Source organism: Zonotrichia albicollis, chromosome 1, assembly GCF_047830755.1.
Source record: "Zonotrichia albicollis isolate bZonAlb1 chromosome 1, bZonAlb1.hap1, whole genome shotgun sequence".
Taxonomy (NCBI): domain Eukaryota; kingdom Metazoa; phylum Chordata; class Aves; order Passeriformes; family Passerellidae; genus Zonotrichia; species Zonotrichia albicollis.
In genome coordinates, this window is record NC_133819.1 from 141,674,633 (window position 1) to 141,694,962 (window position 20,330).

The following is a 20,330-nucleotide window of genomic DNA, read 5'->3' on the forward strand; positions in this document are numbered from 1 at the left end:
CATTGAATAAAATTATAAAACTGTATGATTAGGTAGGTATCTTGGTTCTATTCTCACAAATTATTTAATTTTAAGTACACTCTCAAGCCTTATTATCTTTGGTCACAATTCAGCAAACAGATTAAACACATTTCATCTTTGAAATTTATCATGTGCATAAATACTTTACTGAAAAAGGATTTATGTAAGATTATGCTTAGAATTAGGCACATTTTAATTGAAGGAGTGTATTTTACCATGTTCAAGCACCTGAGAGGTGCACAACAGATGTCAATAAAACAACACAGATGTTCAATTTTAGGGGAGAGTTTTTATGCTTAGTACATGTTTTAGGCAGAAACCAAAGTTTTTTTGGAATTTGGGCTTACATGTACTGTAGCGTGACAGTTCTGTGGTGAGTACTTAAGTTTTTTGGCTCCGATTTCAGTGATATAAGTTTCAGTTACTCCTCCCTTTCCATAAAAATACTAATAAGCTTTATAATTCTTGATGCAATTGGCTGAAAATCAGGGACTAGAAAATGTAATAGAATACAGAGGGGTCAAGCTCTAAATTGCATGTGTGTTCTTGGGTGTGCTGTACATACTGGAAAGATCAATTTTCATTTTTTTCTTTAAAGCCAAAATTGTTTCTCACTGCTGAAAGCTATATTGATCTGTGGAAGATTATGCACATGTGGAGAGGAGAATTCTCAATGCTTGCATCCACTACTCTAAAAGCTAAAAAAATTTGTTGGATTGGATTTTTTCAGAAATTTAGTTTGTGTGTTTTGAATGCAAGTGTATGGAAGAGGAATGTGGAAATCTTTCAAGAACATTTATTAATGGATTAAGTTCAGTTTTGATCAAAGAATGAAGCACTTTGACGAGTCTCAGCACCTGGGTGAACTAGATAAATTTCTCTCTTTGTATCACTTGCCAAAACTAGAAGTAGTTTGAATGTATCCTGAAGTGTGCAAGTGGTGAGACCTTCCTTGAGCTCATGCTTCAAACCTTTGCCATCATCCCGTGCATCAGTCTTCTTTGAAGCAACAAAACCCTTTTAAAGACCTCCTTTCTGCTTTTCCCCCCATGAATTTAAAGGGCTTATGCTTCTCTCAACTTTTTGTCAAATCCGTGTGGTTTCTGGCTCAGGTGACAGATTCACACAATGGACATGGGCCAGGGAATGTCCAAAATGTGACGATGGACATTGGGACTTGCTTCCAACAGCATCACTTCAGAGCACAGATCTCTGCATGGGAAACATAGGACTAGTTTTTCTTTTTTACCATGCCCATACCATGTGATGTAAGTGGCTCCAATACAGGCTTTGGAGGCTCTCTGAGATTAAATTTTACTGGTGAATCAAGCAATTGCAAAGCTTTGCTTGGCACTCCTGCCACCATTATTGTGATAATGACTTATGAATTGGCTAAAATTCAACAATCTATTGAAGAGTTTTGGAACTAGCTGCTTAGAGGGAAATTTTTCCCAGTGCTTAATTCAGCAGGCTGAAACATGTACTCTAGAACCAAAAACTGCCCAGAGGAATTTCTACAGCTGCTCTACTACCATGTTTGTATTGGATTGGTTGGATTTTTCTGACAGATCTTCCAGGTTTCATGGCAATTTTGGTATTTGTGGGATGCCATCCTACTTCCTCTCCTAAATAGCCACCTTCATTTGCTTGTCTCCAGACCAGATGCAGACAAGAAAAACATTTTTTATTCCTGCTTGCTCACTTCAATGCTTCCAGATCTCATAACCTAAGGAAGGAGGATTTTTTGTCTCTGGAGAACAAAACAATCAGCCTTTATCACTGAGCTTCAGAAAATCTAAATATGTCCAGAATAAATACATCAAGAGGATGTATTTTGTCTATGCAGTGAAATAGTTTAAGTATTTCTGATCCAAAAACCCAGTGGGTTATGGACCTGTAGTGTCTCATAGGTTTAATATAAAACACTGTTATCTCATAGGAACATTTCCTTTATTATGTTTTGGTATAATGGTATATTGGATCTGTTAAAAGGGTAGATAGTCTTTAAATAAAATAAAATAGTGATTTTATTTTACTGTGGAGCATCGATAATATTTGAAAATGCAAGCTATTTAGCAATGCTAGTGGAATGTGTTGTCAGAGACCATGTAAGATAAAGTGGTTTGTCTCTAGTCATAAAGTTTGGTTGTTTCTGCATGTTCTGACCCTGCAGGTAATGGTGCCCGGCAGACAAAACACTCTCCTGCTTCACCCTCTGCTGCCTGATACAGAATACAAAGTCACTGTAACCCCAGTCTATTCTGATGGGGAGGGAGTCAGTGTCTCAGCTCCGGGCAAAACTTGTAAGTACAAACTTTCCGCCTGCCTTTGGCCAGGATGTGCATGAATAAAGACTTACTCTTTGTGGCCTTTTTTCCTTGGCTTTAGGAATGTATTTTAGTGTAAATGTGGGCTTATTTTGCGTAATTTATGTGACTTGAACTTTAAATTAATCTCAGTTGATTGATTTATAAACAATGGGTTTCTTCTAAAAGACAAGCTGTATTTTATTTTCAAATACTCTGAGTCTGCAGAAACTTGTTCAGTAATAGAACTGGCAAATGCTTGATAACCAGCCCACCAAGGGCAAGCCAACTAATACAGAAAAAAAGTAAACAAAGCCTGCTGAGATGCTATCAAACCAACCATTGTACTGTTAGATCTTCTTTTGTGTGAGATCATTGCTTTCTAAGGGCCATTAGAAATGCTGCTAAACTTTTTTATAAAAAGTGATTGCATTATCTCCAGAGTTCTGACCAAGTACCAAAAGATTACTCAGCTGTCGCTTAAACTTCCTCTCTACTGTGTATTGTAAAAAATCCTTTCATTATGCACTTGTAGTCATGATAGTATAATTTTATTGAAGTGTTCTCCTAATTTACATAATTTGTTTTAATTGAAGTGCTATTTATGCAGAGCCTTAAATCACTTGTAAATAAGTCCTTTGATTCCATTCTACAGAATTAAGTGTTCAAAAGAGCATGATTTATACATTAGTGCACTTGGATCGGAAGAAACTATTTAATGTATAATTATCTCTAAATTACCTTACATTTTTGGGAAACAAAAGTAAGATTTTTTTTAAAGAAATGTAGGGACAAATTTTGGAATTAATTCAAAAATTCATTTGTTTGTTGACCAAAGTTTGTGGCTAATCCACTGAGTAATACAAAGGATGAATTTGATTAAGAGTTTCATCCTGATAATTTCACATGTAAATCTGAGACTAATGGGTATCACACTCTTTTTATTTGCATATCTTGACTTTTCTGTATAAACTTGTATGAGATAAACTTGTAAAATCCCAGTTTGGTTTCTTTTCAGTGCCCCTGTCTGCTCCCAGGAATTTACGTGTCTCAGAGGAGTGGTACAACAGGTTACGTATCAGCTGGGATGCCCCACCTTCAGCAACAATGGGTTACAGAGTTGTCTACAAACCTGTCAACAGTGAGTTTTTAAACTGATTTTGATTGGGTTATTTCTGACTGAACATCATCTTTCACTCAATTTTGTTCTTAAATCTATCTGTTGCAGCTACAGCCTTGAAAGTGTTATTAACTTTGGTGCCTCGTATTTTTCAATATGAAAGTTTAATAATCACAGAATGATGCAGGTTGGAGAGGATCTCTGGAGATCATCTGGTCTTCCTCCCTGAACAAAACAGGGCCAGCTTGGAACAGGTTTCAGTGGACCCTGGCCAGTTGAATTTATAATATCCCCAAGGACGGAGATTTTAAAACTGCTCTAAGCATCTCTCCCAGTTTTTGATGACTGTCACTGGCAGTGTCTTTGCTAATATATGATAAAAATTTCCTATGTTGCAAAATTTGTCTTTTTTCTCCTACATTTTCCTGTTTGCCTCTGAAGACATTCTGTCTGTATCTTCTCTGCCACCTTGCATGAGGTAGGTGTTGGCAGCAGCAGATTTCCCCTTAGACTTCCCATCCTAAGGCTGATTAATCCCAGGTCTCTCAGTCTGTACTTTTTCATTTTATCATGACTATCTTTCAGAGACTGTCTGCTTTTTCCTGTCCCTCTCTTCTGTATTCTGTTCTTCAGCTTCCCTCCCCTCTCAATAAAAGGTTTTCATTTCTTCTCAGACACTTGACATTTTATTCCTTGTCCATTCTGTGTGTGCTGCATCCTTTACCTGCCTGTACTTTGCAGCTAGACATCCAGAATCCTTCAAATTTCTTTAGAAAAACAGGGTCCTCTATTGACAGCAAATCACAGATATGTGACCATTGAGAGACTAAAATACTGTCCAAAGACAATACAGCTGCCTGGTTTCTGAAGAATGTTCTGTATCCAGAACAGCTAGGTGAGGTGATGAAGGAGCTGTTTGTGATTCTGACTGGGGAAGTTTCATTATTTTCTATTTTCATTATCATTTTTGCACAGTATTAAATGATGCTGTTGTATAAGAAGCCCTGAGTGAGTGTAGTGCTGGCTGGCATCTTCTGTCCCCCCTGCTGGTCCTGGCACACAATCAAACTGGGGAGATATTTGGCTGCCTCTTTAGAGCAGTAGTAAGTCACTGAAGCAGAACAAAAGGGTTTTAACAGATGCCAGTGTCTAGCTCAGCCTTAATGAATCCCACTGCTGAACTTCCCCAGTGTGTTTTTTGTGTCTTCTTTCCATGCAAGGATTGAGGAGAATGTCTTTGTATTTGTGTACAGTTAAAAAAATAAGGCATAAAAATAGTAACTTTATGAACACTTGTAACTTTTTCTAATTTAGTGGATGAGCAAATGATTTTCTAATTCATTTCATATTTTGCAGCTCCTGGTCCTGCATTGGAGACCTTTGTAGGGGATGATATTAATACTATTCTCATTCTGAATCTCCTCAGTGGAACGGAGTACAGTGTTAAAGTATTTGCTTCATACTCAACAGGCTTCAGTGATGCCCTGACAGGCGTGGCCAAAACCTGTAAGAATGATTTCATGCTGCTCAGATCTCTGCAAGCTGATTTTCCTTACAACTCTGACTTTCTGCAGCTCCCTGAATAAATTTTCATGTGGAAGACTTTACTTTGTTTTCCTGAAATGAAAGTCTCTCTTTCTATGAGACTCTACCAGGCTTTTCAGTGCTCTGCTGGATGTTAGCAAGACAGGAATCATAAAGCAGATACCATTTATTAGCCAAAAATATATGTGCCTAGTAGTAGATGTAAATTTCCTTCATGAAAAGTCTATTTATTGTATTTTTATAGATCCATATATAAGATTATTTGCTCTTTATATAGCTAAAGCTCAATTTTCAATTAGATTTTGACAGAAATTCTGCTATTATTATGATACTTTTATACTTATTTGTAATAACTGAACTTTTAAGCAATGTAAATTATTTAGATTTAAGTAAATTGCCTAAAGTTCTAAACTTTTGTTTTTAAATTCCACTACTTTTAAAAATTCTTTTTTTAGATTTTCTTGATTTTTTTTAGATCAGCTATGGACATTATTTGTTAAAAATGAATTGGGACTGGTTTCACTGTAATAACTTTGTCATTTTTTTCTTGTATGTCTTATTAGAGGTATAAAACAGATTTTTTTAAAATTTAATTTTCAGTGTATTTGGGTGTGCCAAATTTGGATTCCTACCAAGTCCGCATGACAAGTCTGTGTGCTCAGTGGCAGCTCCACAGACATGCCACTGCTTACAGGGTGGTTATAGAGTCACTCGAGGGTAAGTTACTGAATCATTTGGTATGCAGCTACAGCCCCATCCAGAGAATTAAATTTCATAGAAATTGCATGCAGTTAGACCTGTAGGCTGGCTCCTGAAATACTGGAAATGATGGACAGAAGAGAGGTGTGTGCACCCTGACAGTTTCAGAATGGAGTAGCATCCCTGTCCTTTTATGTCAAATATGTGTATAGCTTGTGCATTTTATGTCAGAGACTTCGATCTATTGGTAGAAGAAAGGTGATTACCTGAGATTTTCGCTGCTGTGAGGAACAGAAGATGGATAAGGATGAACTGAATACATCAAAGTTTCTAAATACACCACCAGCAGTAGCTCTGTATGGTTAGGATAGACAGAAGAGGGCAGAAAGGCAGAAAAGCTCTGAATGAATCCAGACCATGCCCACAGAATCAGAACAATATCCAGTTTTGTTTGTTCTCATTCTATTGATGCTTCTTTGTAGCTTGTAGTAGTAATGTTATTCGTATGGATAAACATGACACTATGCTATGCAGTCACACAAGGAGTCTTGATGCTTTTAGCACAGTATATACAGAGGGTAAATTACAGCCTCTTCAGCCTCAGTGATTCTCAGGTGTGACCAGAAGACATTTTGTCACTGTTTGTGCAGACCATTCTCTTATCCAAGCAGACATCAGTGGTCTTCTGAGTGGCGGCAAATGAAAACCTTGGATAACTTGAGAGAAGTGCTGTTAATGGGCTGTGTTAAAGGTGTCATGGACAGTAACCCTGATCATGTGGCAAAAAGGCATGACCTTTTTGTGGAATGGCAAGTGGATGGTGATAAGGTTTATTTGAAGCCATGAAATACAGACAAGCTGTTCAGATAGCAGAGATCTTGGCTTGCCTGAGACAGCACAGACATCCCTCTCATCTGGGAGCTAGCCAACATCCTACTTTCTTCATATAGAACTGCCAGAATTGTTTTAACTGAGCTGAAAGCACCTAAATGCAAGCAGAACAACCCAGAGTGTGAACAAATGTTTCTTATTAGTATTTGTCCTGAAGAGACTTGATTGTCAAATCAGGCATGTGTCTGGTTCAGGCAGTGATCAAATATTTTCATACTAGTGTAACACCTGATAAGCATTGAATGATTGTTTGTCATTTTTTATATACTCTGTAAAGTATGAGATCAGTGGCTTGTATTTCACTTCTTCCTGATGCAGATTTTAAATCGTGATAAATTTTTTCTTGTTATTAAAACATGCCTTATGCTATTTCCAGTACCCTGCCTTTTTCTATTGTCAATGTATCTTCCAATTCAGAATTTAGCAGAATTAGTTTTGGAACCCTGTAAATGCTATTCCTTAACCATCTTGCCAAGTGGCTACTAGTGAAAGCTGGAATATGATATTTAGTTCAGTCTCCTTTGTTGTGACCAAGCACATTACGTACGCTGAGAACCAGAGGCACAGACAAAGGATGCCATGGAATTACATAATGCAACAATTCCTAGTTAGACTCTCATAATTTAGGACCACATCCAAAGCCTGTTCATGACAGTGTTAGTGATTTTTATTGCCTTCAGTGCATGGGGCAAAATTAATCTTTTTTTCCTGAAGATGTTTGACACATTCCTCAGCTCCTACTTAGTATGAATAATGAAATGTTAGAGACCTCTGCACAGAAGTCAATTTCCAAAAGTAAGGCAGCATGTAGTTTATTAACTTATGCCAACCTCTTACCCTTCATGTACTGTCATGTACTCTTCTTATTTATGATTTCAATCACATTATTCAATAAAACAGTTTTCTTTTGTAATTCCAGATGGAAAAAAGCAAGAAGTAAATCTTGGTGGAGGGACACCTAGACATTGTTTCTTTGAGCTGATGCCTGGAACCAAGTATAAAGTCAGTGTTCATACCCAGCTCCAGGAGCTGGAGGGCCCTGCTGTGAGCATCACGGAGACAACGTGTGAGTAAAACAGAGGAGAGAAAGTTCAACCAGCAGCAATAATGCTCAATTGTATTTCTTGTGTTCTGCCCTTTGCCCACACATGTGCTATTCCTGCACAGTTTTCTTTAGCTGAGCTATAAATTTTTCAAGTACATTGTGACTCCTCCACAGATGTGCAGGATTCTTACACCACTGCTGTGAAGTAATTGTTAAGTCACGTTCAGCAACTCTATTGGACTTCTAATGAGAAAGACACAGGGAGGGTGGTTTAGTTTTCTTCATAAAAAGTCCTACTATGGGATACTATGAATATCTATTACTTTGGAGAAAAAATACAGAAAAATGGGCTAGCAGAGAAAGTTTTGTTCCTGCAGCTCTTGTTATTTAGTAAAATTAACTAGTGTTTGAATAACTTACAGATAAATAGGACCTCAAAACCCAGTTTATTTAAGTATTTTGAAACAAACCAACCAACCAACCAGACTTTTTAATTATTATTAGTAGTACTACAAGACAGGCAAAAAGGAAAAAAACCTTACAGCTGTTTATGAAGGCAAGATCCTGCTCTCATGAACTCAAAATACTGTGAAGTAAAGCATGGGACTACTAGAATTAATATTTTATCTTTCTTTGAGCCCATTTCCAATCTCAGCATTATCTGCCTTCTCACAGTGTATTGCTCTACACCACAATACTGTTCCCTTTCTCTCAGGATATAAAGTTTTTCTAATTTTCTTCTTTTCCTCCCACATTTATGGTCTCACATAGGGAAAACTTGCACAGGTGCATGACTCCAATTCTTCCTGGTTCCAGGCTCATTCTCTGAGCAGCTAGCATAAAGCCAAGATTCTCCTGCTTTTTGAGGAGTTGTGTTTCGTGTGCTCTGCAGGTCAGGGAGCTAGGAGACATGAGGAAGAGCACACCTTGGCTCATATGTCCATTTGAGAGTGATGGTTTATGATAATTTGTGTAAACTATTGTCTCACTTTTAAAAGGCAAACAGTCTTCAGGGTGACCTGCATCTCTTGGGTGCTGAGAGCAGCCTTTCAAGTCACCTTACAGGAGCTGTGACCCTTTCTTAATGGCTCTGGTTGTGGGTTGCTGTGGCCATGGAGGTCGTGGGCACTACTTCTGTGTAGGTGTTTCAGAGTCCCAGCCCTTTCTATTGCTGAAGCCACTGGGAAAACCCCCATGAGCTGCAGTGAGATGTGGACATGTAGTGAATCCTGTTTGCACTGGTCTTCCCCAAATGTAGGCTCCTTTTCTCAGGTTGACATACCCAACACTCTCCATTGCCTACAAATGTAATTTAGGTGTTACAGCAAATAAGTTTAGACTTGGAGGACTGATGTTCTGTAACCTGTGGCTTCTTATGCTAAACACATTGAATAAAAATGGGGGAAAAAAACCCTTGAATGAATGTGGAAGCTTTTCCTCCCACAGATTTGTGGAAGTCAATGCATGTGCATTTTATCTCTGAGAGGTCAGCTGGGCTGTATTGAAAGGTGCAAAATAAAGCTGTTGCGTTCAGAAAAGCTTTAATTGGGTATTCACCTAGGTGTCTGCAAGGTTGAAATTCCAATGTCAGTTTTCAGGAGCAGAGTGAGGGACACTTTCAAAAACTATTAAACAACTTTAGTAGAAGTTGCTGCAGGCAACAGAGCCACAGTCCTGTTAGAGCTGGGGTCAGAGCTGTGTTTCTGTCTGAAAGCATAACAAGATCTTTGAAAAAATTCAGAAAAGTCTTGATCAGGGAAGACTGTGATCTACTTTGACTGCGGGCACTGGCTTGCTTTTCCTCTCTGTCTTTGCATTTTGGACTAAGATCTTCTTCCTTCCAGAGTGACTAAAGATCTACTTTCTGTTACTGAGGACTTTTGTTGAGAAAAGAAAAGGACACAGACCTTTTTCAAAACAAATAATGGATTTTAGGTCAAGAATAGTGCTGGCACATGGTCTGCTACGCTGGAGGATCTCAAAAACGGGCAGTTCCAATAGTAGTTCAGTTGTATTATTGTATCATTCATACTGCACATACAGCCATTAATTGTTCTGCATTAATAATATTCTCTTTCAGGTGACATTTCTTTTGTGCACTCACCACATTTATCTCCAGTTGCATAACTAGTGGATTAGGGATAATGAATTTTTTTCATGTAGAGATGAGTAGATAAATGCTGTTTATTAAAAATATTGGGCTTTTAAGTATGTTTGAATATTCCTTCTTTTATTCTCCAGTACCATTTCCTACTCAACCACCAACAACACCTTCAACACCACCTCCACCACCTACGATCCCACCTGCAAAAGAGGGTAAGTGCTACATGTGTGAGTTTCTAGTAATTTTAAAGTGTTGATGCAATGTTTTTCTGCTTCTGATGGTATTTTAGACCTGTGGGGAGAAGATCTCACAAGGCATTTGCTGTAGAAACACTGTTAAGGCAGCTGGCCTAAATTTAATGAGCCAAAAATCTGACATCATTGTTGTACTTTTAAAATTTGCTGAAAGGCTGGTTAATATATGTGGCACTTCCTTTTTCCAAACCTCCTAAAGCATACACATTTTGCAACTGAAGCAGACATCCTAGGATAATTAAACTTGAAAAGCAGCATTATTTTTAAGTATGTCTACTTTAGGTAATGTGAAAAGTATGGGCCATATTCAGACTCTCTTTAAATGCAGACTTCCTTTTATTATTATTTGAACACGTCATATTTTGTACAGAGGCTTATAATATTTCTGTGAGAGGAGCATTATTGGTGGAGGCTGAGGATCAAATACATCTGCTTGAAGTCTGTGGACCAAACTGACATGTATAAATTGAGAATTTAACCCACAAGCACAGAGAAAAAAGACCTTGTATGTGGGTGTGTTTAGAACTGCATAGGAGAAGATAATGAGGGGGTTTTGTTATCCAAGGAGTAATCAACAGAAAATAAAAATACAGGTTTGTATCTTCTTGTCCTATTCTCTGGATTTAGATGAAATATGAAGATGAAATGTGTTGAATAACATAACTTTGGTTTGAGGCAGTTTACTTCTGACCCCAAGCAATAGACTTGGATTTCTGTGAAGTGTTGAAGGTTCCCAGTTCCCATGAAAGAGTGAGCAACTTGTGTGGGCAATGTTCAGCTCTTGCAGGCCATTTTGCATAAGAACATGCTGGAATCAGATGAGATGGGTGAAACCTGCATTGCTTCTGCACAGTGCAGTTGAAGTGCATTAGACACTGCAGACCTTAGTGTAACTTTATGAATGGATTTTCCCAGTGGGAACCTCCACAATTGAAATTCTGTCATCTTGCTTACTGTGTCATGCTAGGAGTTGGCATTGTATAAGCTCATGTGTCACTTTACTTAAAAACCTAAATGAAAATAGAAATGATAAACCAGACTTTAAAGGACCATTGAAGTGTGTTCTGTGATAGGATCTGTTGGTGCAGACAATTCTCCCTTGCAGAGCCCAGCTGGTTCTACACCTGCACTGAGGTCAATGCCAGCAGGTCTGTTGACTAAAGCTAACATTGAGCTAACATGTATTAGCTAATAATAAATAAGGGCTTTTCATGATGGTTGCATTTTTTAAAGTGATTTTTGAGATTTTTTGAGTTGAGGCATTGCTCTAATTCCAAAATTCTTGCTTTCTTCCTCAGTGTGCAAAGCAGCCAAAGCTGATCTGGCATTCCTGGTGGATGGGTCATGGAGTATTGGAGATGACAATTTCAATAAGATAATTAACTTCCTTTATAGCACTGTTGGAGCTTTGGATAAGATTGGTCCTGATGGAACACAGGTAATCAATTTGTGCAGAGATGGAGGGTTCATGGACTTGACAGGGTATTTTAGACTAGACCAAAGGTGAAATGAATCAAGAAGTAACTGACATCATTTCACAGTTCAGTGAAAATATAAAATATGCTCTATGTCAGTATCTTTTTTCAATATCTTTTTATGCACACCATATGTTGAAATTCTCAGTATAAATTTTCGTAGCATGAGGGCTAAGTATCATTTCAGTCTCCTCTAATTCAAATGAGATTTAAGTTTGTTCATGCTTTTGGTACTCATTGTAGTGTTTATTTATAAATAACCTAAAAATGGCATTGATAAGGAAAAATAAAGGTTCTGTTATTTTGAATCATACACTCTACACAATCTACAGTGCTTCAAATAAAATTTGCAATGATTGTTCCATTCATGTATTTGTTTAGAGAGGTGCTCCAGAACATATTATTGGCAAATAAGTTACTGCTTTAAATGTTACCTGTATAATATGGGGTTAAGGATCTCATTGTAAATTAGTTTTAACTTGTCCAAACCCTGAAGAGTACTTAGTTTTTACTGTTTCTTGCTATACAGATATTTTTTCCAGAATAGAATTAATGTTGCTTCAGAAACTTTGTCACAAGTTTAAACATAATAGCTCCTTTTAAATCAGGGCCATCACTTATGAAATATGAAGATCAATATATGCTTTGTGAATTGTAGGGGCTTAGCGTACAGTATTGTAATACAGGGTCTTAACTCAGTAGTGTCATATTTGACAGAGGCAATATTTCAAAATATATTCCTGAATCTTTCTTGCTCCCTAGCTTAAGCTACTTATGTGCAGTTATTAATTCATGGAGACTGAACTAAGTCCCAGCAGTTCTGAGTATGTAACTGTACACATGTGAGCAGCTGTAACCAGGATTTTGCTTTTGGGCTTGACTGAGAGTGCTTCTGCCAAAATGGGTATTACTGTTCTTATCCTGTTTGTTGCAAAATGAAACCAGAAAGTGTTAGATGGTTGCCAAAGTTGCAGAGTAAAATTGAACTTTATTTACTGAAAGCTTTTTTAAAGAGAAAAAAGTCTGGCTTCAATTTAAAGATGAAGCTAAATTACAAGATAAATCCTTGTTTTAAATGGTCAAATTCACTTACTTTTTGCTCACACAGTGGGTGGTGCTTTTGTAATGAACATCTTCTATGTGCACAGGTGGCAATAATTCAGTTTAGTGATGATCCCAGGACAGAATTTAAATTGAATGCATACAAAACAAAAGAGACTCTTCTTGAAGCTATTCAGCAAATAGCCTACAAAGGAGGAAATACAAAAACAGGTGAGAAAGGATGACATTGTAATTCAGATTTTTCCCCTGCTTCTCTAAGCGGTATTTCTTTCTCATTTGCTAAATGGTTTAATTACTCACTGCAAAACCAGTAATAGCATGCTGTCTCCACACTGCAGATGAAGGGTTGGGCTCTGAAATTAGAAAGTCTTTGTAATTTGTAGTTTACACACTTCAGCCCCTCCTGCTGCATGTTCACCCCACTGACCAATAGTGATAACAGGGATCGAGGGGCAGGGAGAGGGGAGGAGGGGTAAAGCAAATTAATTTGGGGGTAGTGGAAGGCAGAATGGGGAGTAATATGAAATCAGCTTGGCAAGTGAGCAGAAAAGTGATGAAGGGCAGAGAATGGGAGGCAGCTTGCAGGGCATGTAGAAAACTGGAGAGAGTGGAGCGTCTGTTTGGGTATAAGCCAGGACAGTTAAGCCTCTGTGGGATGTTTAAGACTGGGATGGGGAAGGATGTTTGTTAAGGATGCATTTTAATTTATCCCTTAAAATAGCTTGCTGATATAAAGAAATTATAGATGAGGGTTCAAAGGGTTAAAATCTGTTTTAGTTTCCAACTATGTTTTATTGTTTTCAGACTTCACAGAAATTTCTTGCAGCTGTTGCATTGCATCCCCTTTCAGCATTATCAAAAAAATTTTCCATTTACTACAATGACATTCTCAATTGTTAATGTAGACAGTGTTCTACAATCCAGAACAGGAAAGTTTTGCTATCTCTAACCCATCCAGCAGCTAAATACCACACAGTGCTCACTGACTGCCTACCCCTAGCGCTGGTGGGATGGGGAGGGGAATCAGAAAAGGGTAAAGCCTGTGGGCTGAGACAACAGTTTCATGATTGAAATAAAGTAAAATACAATGATAGAAATAGTAATAAAAAGGTGTATAACAAATAGAGGGAGAGAAACCCCAAGAATAAGAGATGATGCTCAGTATGGTTGTTCACCACTGATGGCCAGCCCATTCCGGGGGGATTGGCCCCTCCTGGCCAACTGCCCAAGTTTATACCCGGGGCAGGATGTTCTACAGCATGGAGTATCCCTTTGGCCAGTTTGGGGCAGCTGTCCTGTGTACACTCTCCTCCAGTCCTCTTGTGCAGCTGCTCAGGGGCAGAGAGTGAGACACTGAAAAGTGCTTGATTCAGGGTAAGCACAGCTTAGCAACAACCAAAACATCATTATCAACATTAGCCTCAGTGGAGTCCAAAACTCAGCTCTGTACCAGCAATAAAGAGGGAAATTGAGCCTACCCAGCTGAACCCAGGACACCCACACAAATCATGTTCATGATCTTTGCCTTCTGGATTGAAAAACAGAGGGCCAAAGCTGTCGGAACTTGAAACATTATGGTCAAAATCAAACTTTTCTAAATCTTGATTTTAACAAATACGGAATGAATAAATTGACAGACTACTGAGGACACAACAGATTTCTCTTTTTATGTATGTGTAACATGCGATATGAGAAGCCAATAAAAATGGGATTTGTATCATGTCAATTTCAATTTTTGTGTTGCAGGCAAAGCCATTAAACATGCACGAGAAATCTTATTTACAGGAGATGCAGGCATGAGAAGGGGCATTCCAAAGGTCTTGGTTGTCATCACTGATGGGCGATCACAGGATGATGTGAACAAAGTCTCCAGAGAAATGCAACTAGATGGTAAATTGTGTGGTTTTAAAAACAACTCACATTTTCTTTTTTTTGCATTAATTGCATCTAAATGTGGGCATGAGGTAAGGATAGCCTTTGCTCCAGTTTTAAAGAAAACGGCAATTGCTGAGAAACACAGAATACCACTAGGATATGATTAGATTCTCGGTATTTTGAGTGATTAATTGAATTATTTTTCATTTTGGCAGCAGTGCTAAAATTATGTATTACTTAATGGAATAGCTCCCAGAATGAAGAAGTTGGGGAATATGATCCTGAGAATCTGGATTATCATCTATAAAGTGTAGTCTAGTGGTTATGAGGGAATTGAACTATTTTGTTTTCTACACAAAAGGTCCATTGAAAATTCTTATACTGTTTCTGACCTGCTCTCATGTTACACAAATTACCTCTAGGAATTTCTTTAAAGCTTCAATTTTAGAGCTTTAAGCAGCCGCACCATATTGTGAGTCTAAGCCTAAGAACTGGATTAATTGTTGTAGAAGTTTGTACCAAAACCAAAAGGGCACAGTGTGCCACTTGGCACAAAACCAAGGGATGGAAGAAAAAAGCTGTCTTCCTTTTAATGTGAGGTGACATGAAGAGAAATTACATTTGTGCCTTTCATTTGCTTTTAGCTTTGACAGCCATGAAGTTCCCAGTGTAGGTCACTGATTTCTGAAACCAAATGTAATTGTCCACCTTGGCTGCCTCCTTGTTTTGTTGCTAGATGCTGAGTGTAAGGGCTTCATCAATAAAGCAGATGACAAAATAGTGGGTTTGCATGACCTGTTTTAAGTAGCAGTTAAGAAAACTGCGTATTTGCGAATAAACTGGAGTTTGTGTCTAAGCTGAACAGAAAATGTTAATCTCTCAGGTAAGTCTTGCATTGTTAGCTGCTGCACTGGGAATGGCCTCCAGAGAAGATGGGACTCTGTGAGGGTTCGGTTGCTGGGATGCAGCACACAAATTCCCCTCTCCCATTTACCCTGGAGGAGGCTCCAGATAGGTTGGAGCAGGCACTGATGGGCATCTGTGATGGAGAGGCACAAAGAGGTGCTGATCTTGGATGAGACGTGAAGATTTTGCTATAATGTATTAAGTCAAAGTTTTGTTTTGCTTAAAGCTCTGCAGAAGGGGATGAATGCCCCTGGTCCTTATTCAAACTTAAAGATAATATTGCTTGACTGGAATAAATTTGTGACTGAGCCATGCTAGAACAATATATCCATTAACTAGATTCAGCCTGATGTAGAGGGGTTTTTCCTTCATCTCTTATGGAACGGCAAACATTGAAAACCTTATGGCTCTTTTGTTGCTCCTGAAACATGTAGGGTACAGTTTCCATTTGATTTAAATCCTTTAAGTCAGGCTCATATTTTGAAAAATATTAATGCTAAATATATAGAACAGATGCAACCAGTGCAGCTAAATTGCTGATGAAATGAGAATGCATTTATTTCAGTGTTCTCTCATGAGGCAGCTGTGCCTTGAAATAATACATGTACTAACACATGGCACAGAAAAAATCTGTAAAGAACCTGCAGGAAATTAATTTCTCTACTTTTTATTTGTTTTGTACTTGATACATGGATATTTTTGTGTAATAGAGTATAGCATTAAATTTAAAAAGTATTTAAATGTATGCTAAAACTTTGAACTACTGAGTGGTCATATATCTTCAAGAAAACACTTAAGGTGTAACTTTAACTAATTAAATATAAATAGCCAGAAGAAATATTTCACAGAGAATGTTTTGCTTCTATTTTAGATTACATAAGTGAATTTTCTCATGCTATAGGGTAATAATTAAATGTCCAAGTTGGTGTTTAATCAGGAAAGGAGTCAGTGCAAATACAGTTGTGTTCATATTGTATTTCCACTCTCAAAATGAATGACTCACCGGAGTGTTCTTTTTTGTTTTACAGGGTTTACCTTTTTTGCTATTGGAGTGGCTGATGCTGACTATTCAGAGTTAGTTAATATTGGCAGCAAGCCCAGTGAAAGACATGTCTTCTTCGTGGATGACTTTGATGCCTTTACAAAGATTGAAGATGAGCTGATCACATTTGTTTGTGAAACTGCATCAGCAAGTTAGCCATTTTGATTTATGTTTGTTTCTAAAATCACTGTAAATACTGGGGAGATTGTAACTATTAATTTCCTATTGAGACAAATTCTTGATCTTTTTAATATAATTTACTGCTGACTTTATAATTCTAATGTATTTCCGCAGAAGATAAGGGAAATGAAGGTTTTATGACTTCAAAATAATTAATGGTTGTTTCTATAAAGCCAGAATACAGCCACTGGTTGTCAAAAACTCATTTCAGATGTTGTTGACATTTCAGAATCATAAAAGATAATTATATTTTATTTTCTATGCTACTTTACCCCTCTGTAAGAGTATTGCTAGCTGCATTCTTTCTTATTCAAGTCACATGGTTAATTTATTAATAGAGACCCAATCATTAACATTTTTGTTATGAAAGTAGACGAGTTGTAGCCTAAGGAAAAGCATAAAACACACTCCAATTCTGAAATCTGTGAGAAAGTCACACTTCCATCTCTTTATGAAAATTAAGTAACAGACATTCCAGAGCAACACTTAATGATTATTGGTCAGTAATTCACATGTGCCCACAATGTATTTCCTTGTGTATAAGCCAGGAAGCAGGCACTGTGTGGCTGATGTGAACTATTTGTGATTGTAAGGAGTCCTTGTGCACAGGGCTGTGAGTTATCATGAGACTCTGAATTGTCAGAGCTGGCAAAGCTAAAAGGATGTTGCTTGTGAGCCACCAGTTCTGAGATTTTGACCATGAGCTCTACTTTCAATGGCAGAGAGAATGTTAAACACTGACAATTCTCAACAGTATCCTTTATGGGTCACTTGTGCTTGTTTTCTAAATGTGATCTTCAAATATGAGTATCCTGGGGTGTCCTACTTGGTTGATATGCTGCTTTAGGCTTGTTGATTTCCCAGGGCAACTTTCCTGAAATATATTAGTGACCTTTCTTCCCTGCCAGAAGAAATGTATAAATCAGATTTGCAGCTATTAAAAATGTGAGGACGCATCTTAGGGATTGTTCTGGTTTCTCTTCCTCATGGAAACTATTGTGGAGTTTGAAAAGGCACAGAGAATGTCAGCTGCTGTACTTGAACTTGAGATGGGTTAGGCTGAAAAAGCTCACAGAGAATTAGGGAACACTTGGTTAAATTCCCATATAAGACATGCTTTATTTTATGCTACAGGCAATGAGTTTGTTGCTTTTTTTCCCAACAAATTTGAAATTGCTGAAGAGGTTGTGAAGGCAGGTTTATAAGGAGAATTAGACAAATTAATGGACAAGAAATCCATACAAATATATTATATAGAGCACACAGGGAGCACCCCTTAATATCTTTGCTACAACCCTTGAGGATCCTGAGGAGCATCGACAGAATGGAGTAGGAAGTGCCCAGGTTTGCCTGTCCTCCCTACCCAGCCTCTCCTATTGCTGCTCTTGGGGTAGAGTGCTGAGTTTAAGTCTAATTGCATGATTGTTCTGACTCAGTGGGACATCTCTTGTATTCTTAAATATATCTTTTTTTCCTTTCCAGCCTGCCCACTTGTAGTTAAAGATGGCAATAATTTTGCAGGTACAGTATTTTTGTGTTCGTTTTTGTTTCTGATTTATGGAATAATTTTCATTAGATTATTTTCGCAGTATTAGGCAATACATTTCCTTCGTGCTAACAGGCAATGAAACTCTTAGATACAATTGGCAATTTCTTTTTTTATATCCTCTGATGCAGTATTAATTTAAATTAATAAAACATGCCTTTTGATATCTTCCAGGATTTAAAATGATGGAAATGTTTGGTTTGGTTGAAAAGGAGTTTTCATCTGTGGAAGGGGTTTCCATGGAACCTGGTACATTCAATGTTTTCCCATGTTACAGACTACACAAGGATGCCTTGGTATCCCAGCCTACCAAGTATGTATTCACATATAAATACCCAAAAACCACATGAACATAATTTTCTAGTGCAGGCAATTATTCATTTCAGGGACTCATATTTTTAAGTCAGAAGAGCAGAGGTGCTAATGATCTGTGATATACTGATGAATAGGAAAACTCTTTGGTGCTCTGACCCTTCAATCAGTTTAATTCAAAAATAACAATTGTAGGTAAAAGTAGGTAAGCCCACTGGCTATTTTGGTTTTCCCACGAGCCTGTTTCAGGCTGGTGTCTGTGTAACACCTGGCAATTTCATGCAGGCCCATGTTTGGGCAGATTCCAGTCTGCAGCACTTTGTGAAGAGTGCCTCTGGAATGCCGGTTGAAGTCTCAGCGAGTTCAGCATGTCCTTGAAGCAAGGGTCAGAATGAGAACCTGCTTCAGCTCTTCCTCAGCCATTTCTACTGCAGTCTGTGTCCAGCCACTGGTTACAAGGGAAGATTAACACCCTTATGTGGAAGTGACTCTGTGTGAGCCCCATCCAGTACCTGCCTGGGAGGGAGGCAGGACATCTTTCAGTCACAGGGACTGTGTCTTGGGAGGGTTATGGAGGAGGTCATGAAGAATCCCCTGACTGAACTTTTACAGTCATTCCTCAGAGAGGAAATGATGGAAACCTTTTTCTTGTATAAACAGTGTCTGTGTTGTGTTGGGTTTCTCTCAGTCCAGACCCCACTCCATTTTAAGTAGCACCAGAGAGAAGCAGTGGCTCTGATGAATTACATGTGGGAAAATTAATGAAAAATATTATTTATCTAAGATAAATAACAGAGAAAAACAGTGGGAAATTGAAGGTTTATATTGGGTATAATCAGAGTGTGTGATTATCCTGTTGTGTCCCAGTTGGAGATGTACTTCTTGGTGCTGTTTCCCATTCTCTTTGTTTTGTTTCCTCCTGGGCCTTGATGGACTGAAATGCCAAGGGATTAATATTTCTCACTTTTTTCCCTTTCTGCTTCTTTCTAATTTGATCTGCTGCCTTTATATGCTATTCTCTAGCTGCCACCCCAGCCCAGTCTTACTGCTTCATTAGACTTTCACTCCTTTTCATGGTTCAGAGAACACCTTTCTCTTGATGATCCACAGGTATGTCTGAAAAATACCACTTGGCTTTGTCACTTCATCTGTGCACTGAATGCCATTAAATTTATTCTCCTTTTTGAGTTCTGTATCCCCAAACCTTGCATTTAACCCACCCTGCTTATTGAATTGGCTTTCATACTGTACAATGGACACACTGTAAAGGCTTTTTTCTTTTATCTGTTGAGTTCCCCCTCTTTCTCTATGGGCAGGGTAACATCACATCTGATAATCCACTGACAGTGTGCAGAATATATGGATGATATATCATGTTAAATCTCTTTTCAACATGATTCATACTATGTGCCAGAAACACTTGAAAATAAATTGCTTTAATAACTCTTGAGACTTCTTTCAGATTCCCTTACTATGGTTTTAAGGAATCAGACTAATTAACATTTAACATATAGTCAATCGTCTTAGACGCTTACCAAATGTTTCACTTTGTGGTTTGACAGCAAAACATTAAATTCAACTTGAAGAAATAATGGATTTTTGGAAATGACATAAAATAAAGTACTTCTATATCATAAACTTCCTCTCTCTTCTGCATAAATTCTAGGAACCATATTGTATTTCAGTATGTGATTTTTTCGGACTTCACTTTCTTTTGTATTGGCTTTGAAATGTATAAACTCCATTCTCTATATTTTATAAAGCTTCCTATAACAGTTTTGTCACTCCTAATTTTAATCAATTTATAGTGGTTTAATGACAAAGGACATGTCTATTGAGACTGGTCTTCCAAGCAATTTCCATTTTCTCCTAAATCGAACAATTTCAAAGGTTTTGAGAGTTAAAAGCTTTAAATATAATTCATTTCAGCTTTGCTTCCTGACCTCC

General features: G+C 37.8%; 1 protein-coding gene across 6 annotated transcripts in view; it reads left to right on the plus strand.

Annotated features, from left to right (window-relative positions):
- Window positions 1-20,330, plus strand: part of COL14A1 (collagen type XIV alpha 1 chain) — a 116,868-nt gene that overhangs the window by 59,099 nt on the left and 37,439 nt on the right. For 5 of the 6 annotated variants that reach the window (XR_012583402.1, XM_026799658.2, XM_014263843.3 and 2 more), the window contains 12 exons: window positions 2,195-2,324; window positions 3,346-3,468; window positions 4,804-4,953; window positions 5,593-5,709; window positions 7,502-7,648; window positions 9,869-9,943; window positions 11,284-11,423; window positions 12,609-12,732; window positions 14,269-14,412; window positions 16,332-16,496; window positions 18,008-18,046; window positions 18,246-18,384. Coding sequence is in view for 4 of the 6 variants with exons in the window: in XM_026799658.2 (XP_026655459.2) it covers window positions 2,195-2,324; window positions 3,346-3,468; window positions 4,804-4,953; window positions 5,593-5,709; window positions 7,502-7,648; window positions 9,869-9,943; window positions 11,284-11,423; window positions 12,609-12,732; window positions 14,269-14,412; window positions 16,332-16,496; window positions 18,008-18,046; window positions 18,246-18,384 (1,493 nt within the window). In the remaining 2 variants the exon portion in view is untranslated. Of the gene's footprint in view, window positions 1-2,194; window positions 2,325-3,345; window positions 3,469-4,803; window positions 4,954-5,592; window positions 5,710-7,501; window positions 7,649-9,868; window positions 9,944-11,283; window positions 11,424-12,608; window positions 12,733-14,268; window positions 14,413-16,331; window positions 16,497-18,007; window positions 18,047-18,245; window positions 18,385-19,406; window positions 19,494-20,330 lie in introns of all 6 variants that reach the window. The other variant, XR_012583404.1, reaches the window with a different exon arrangement.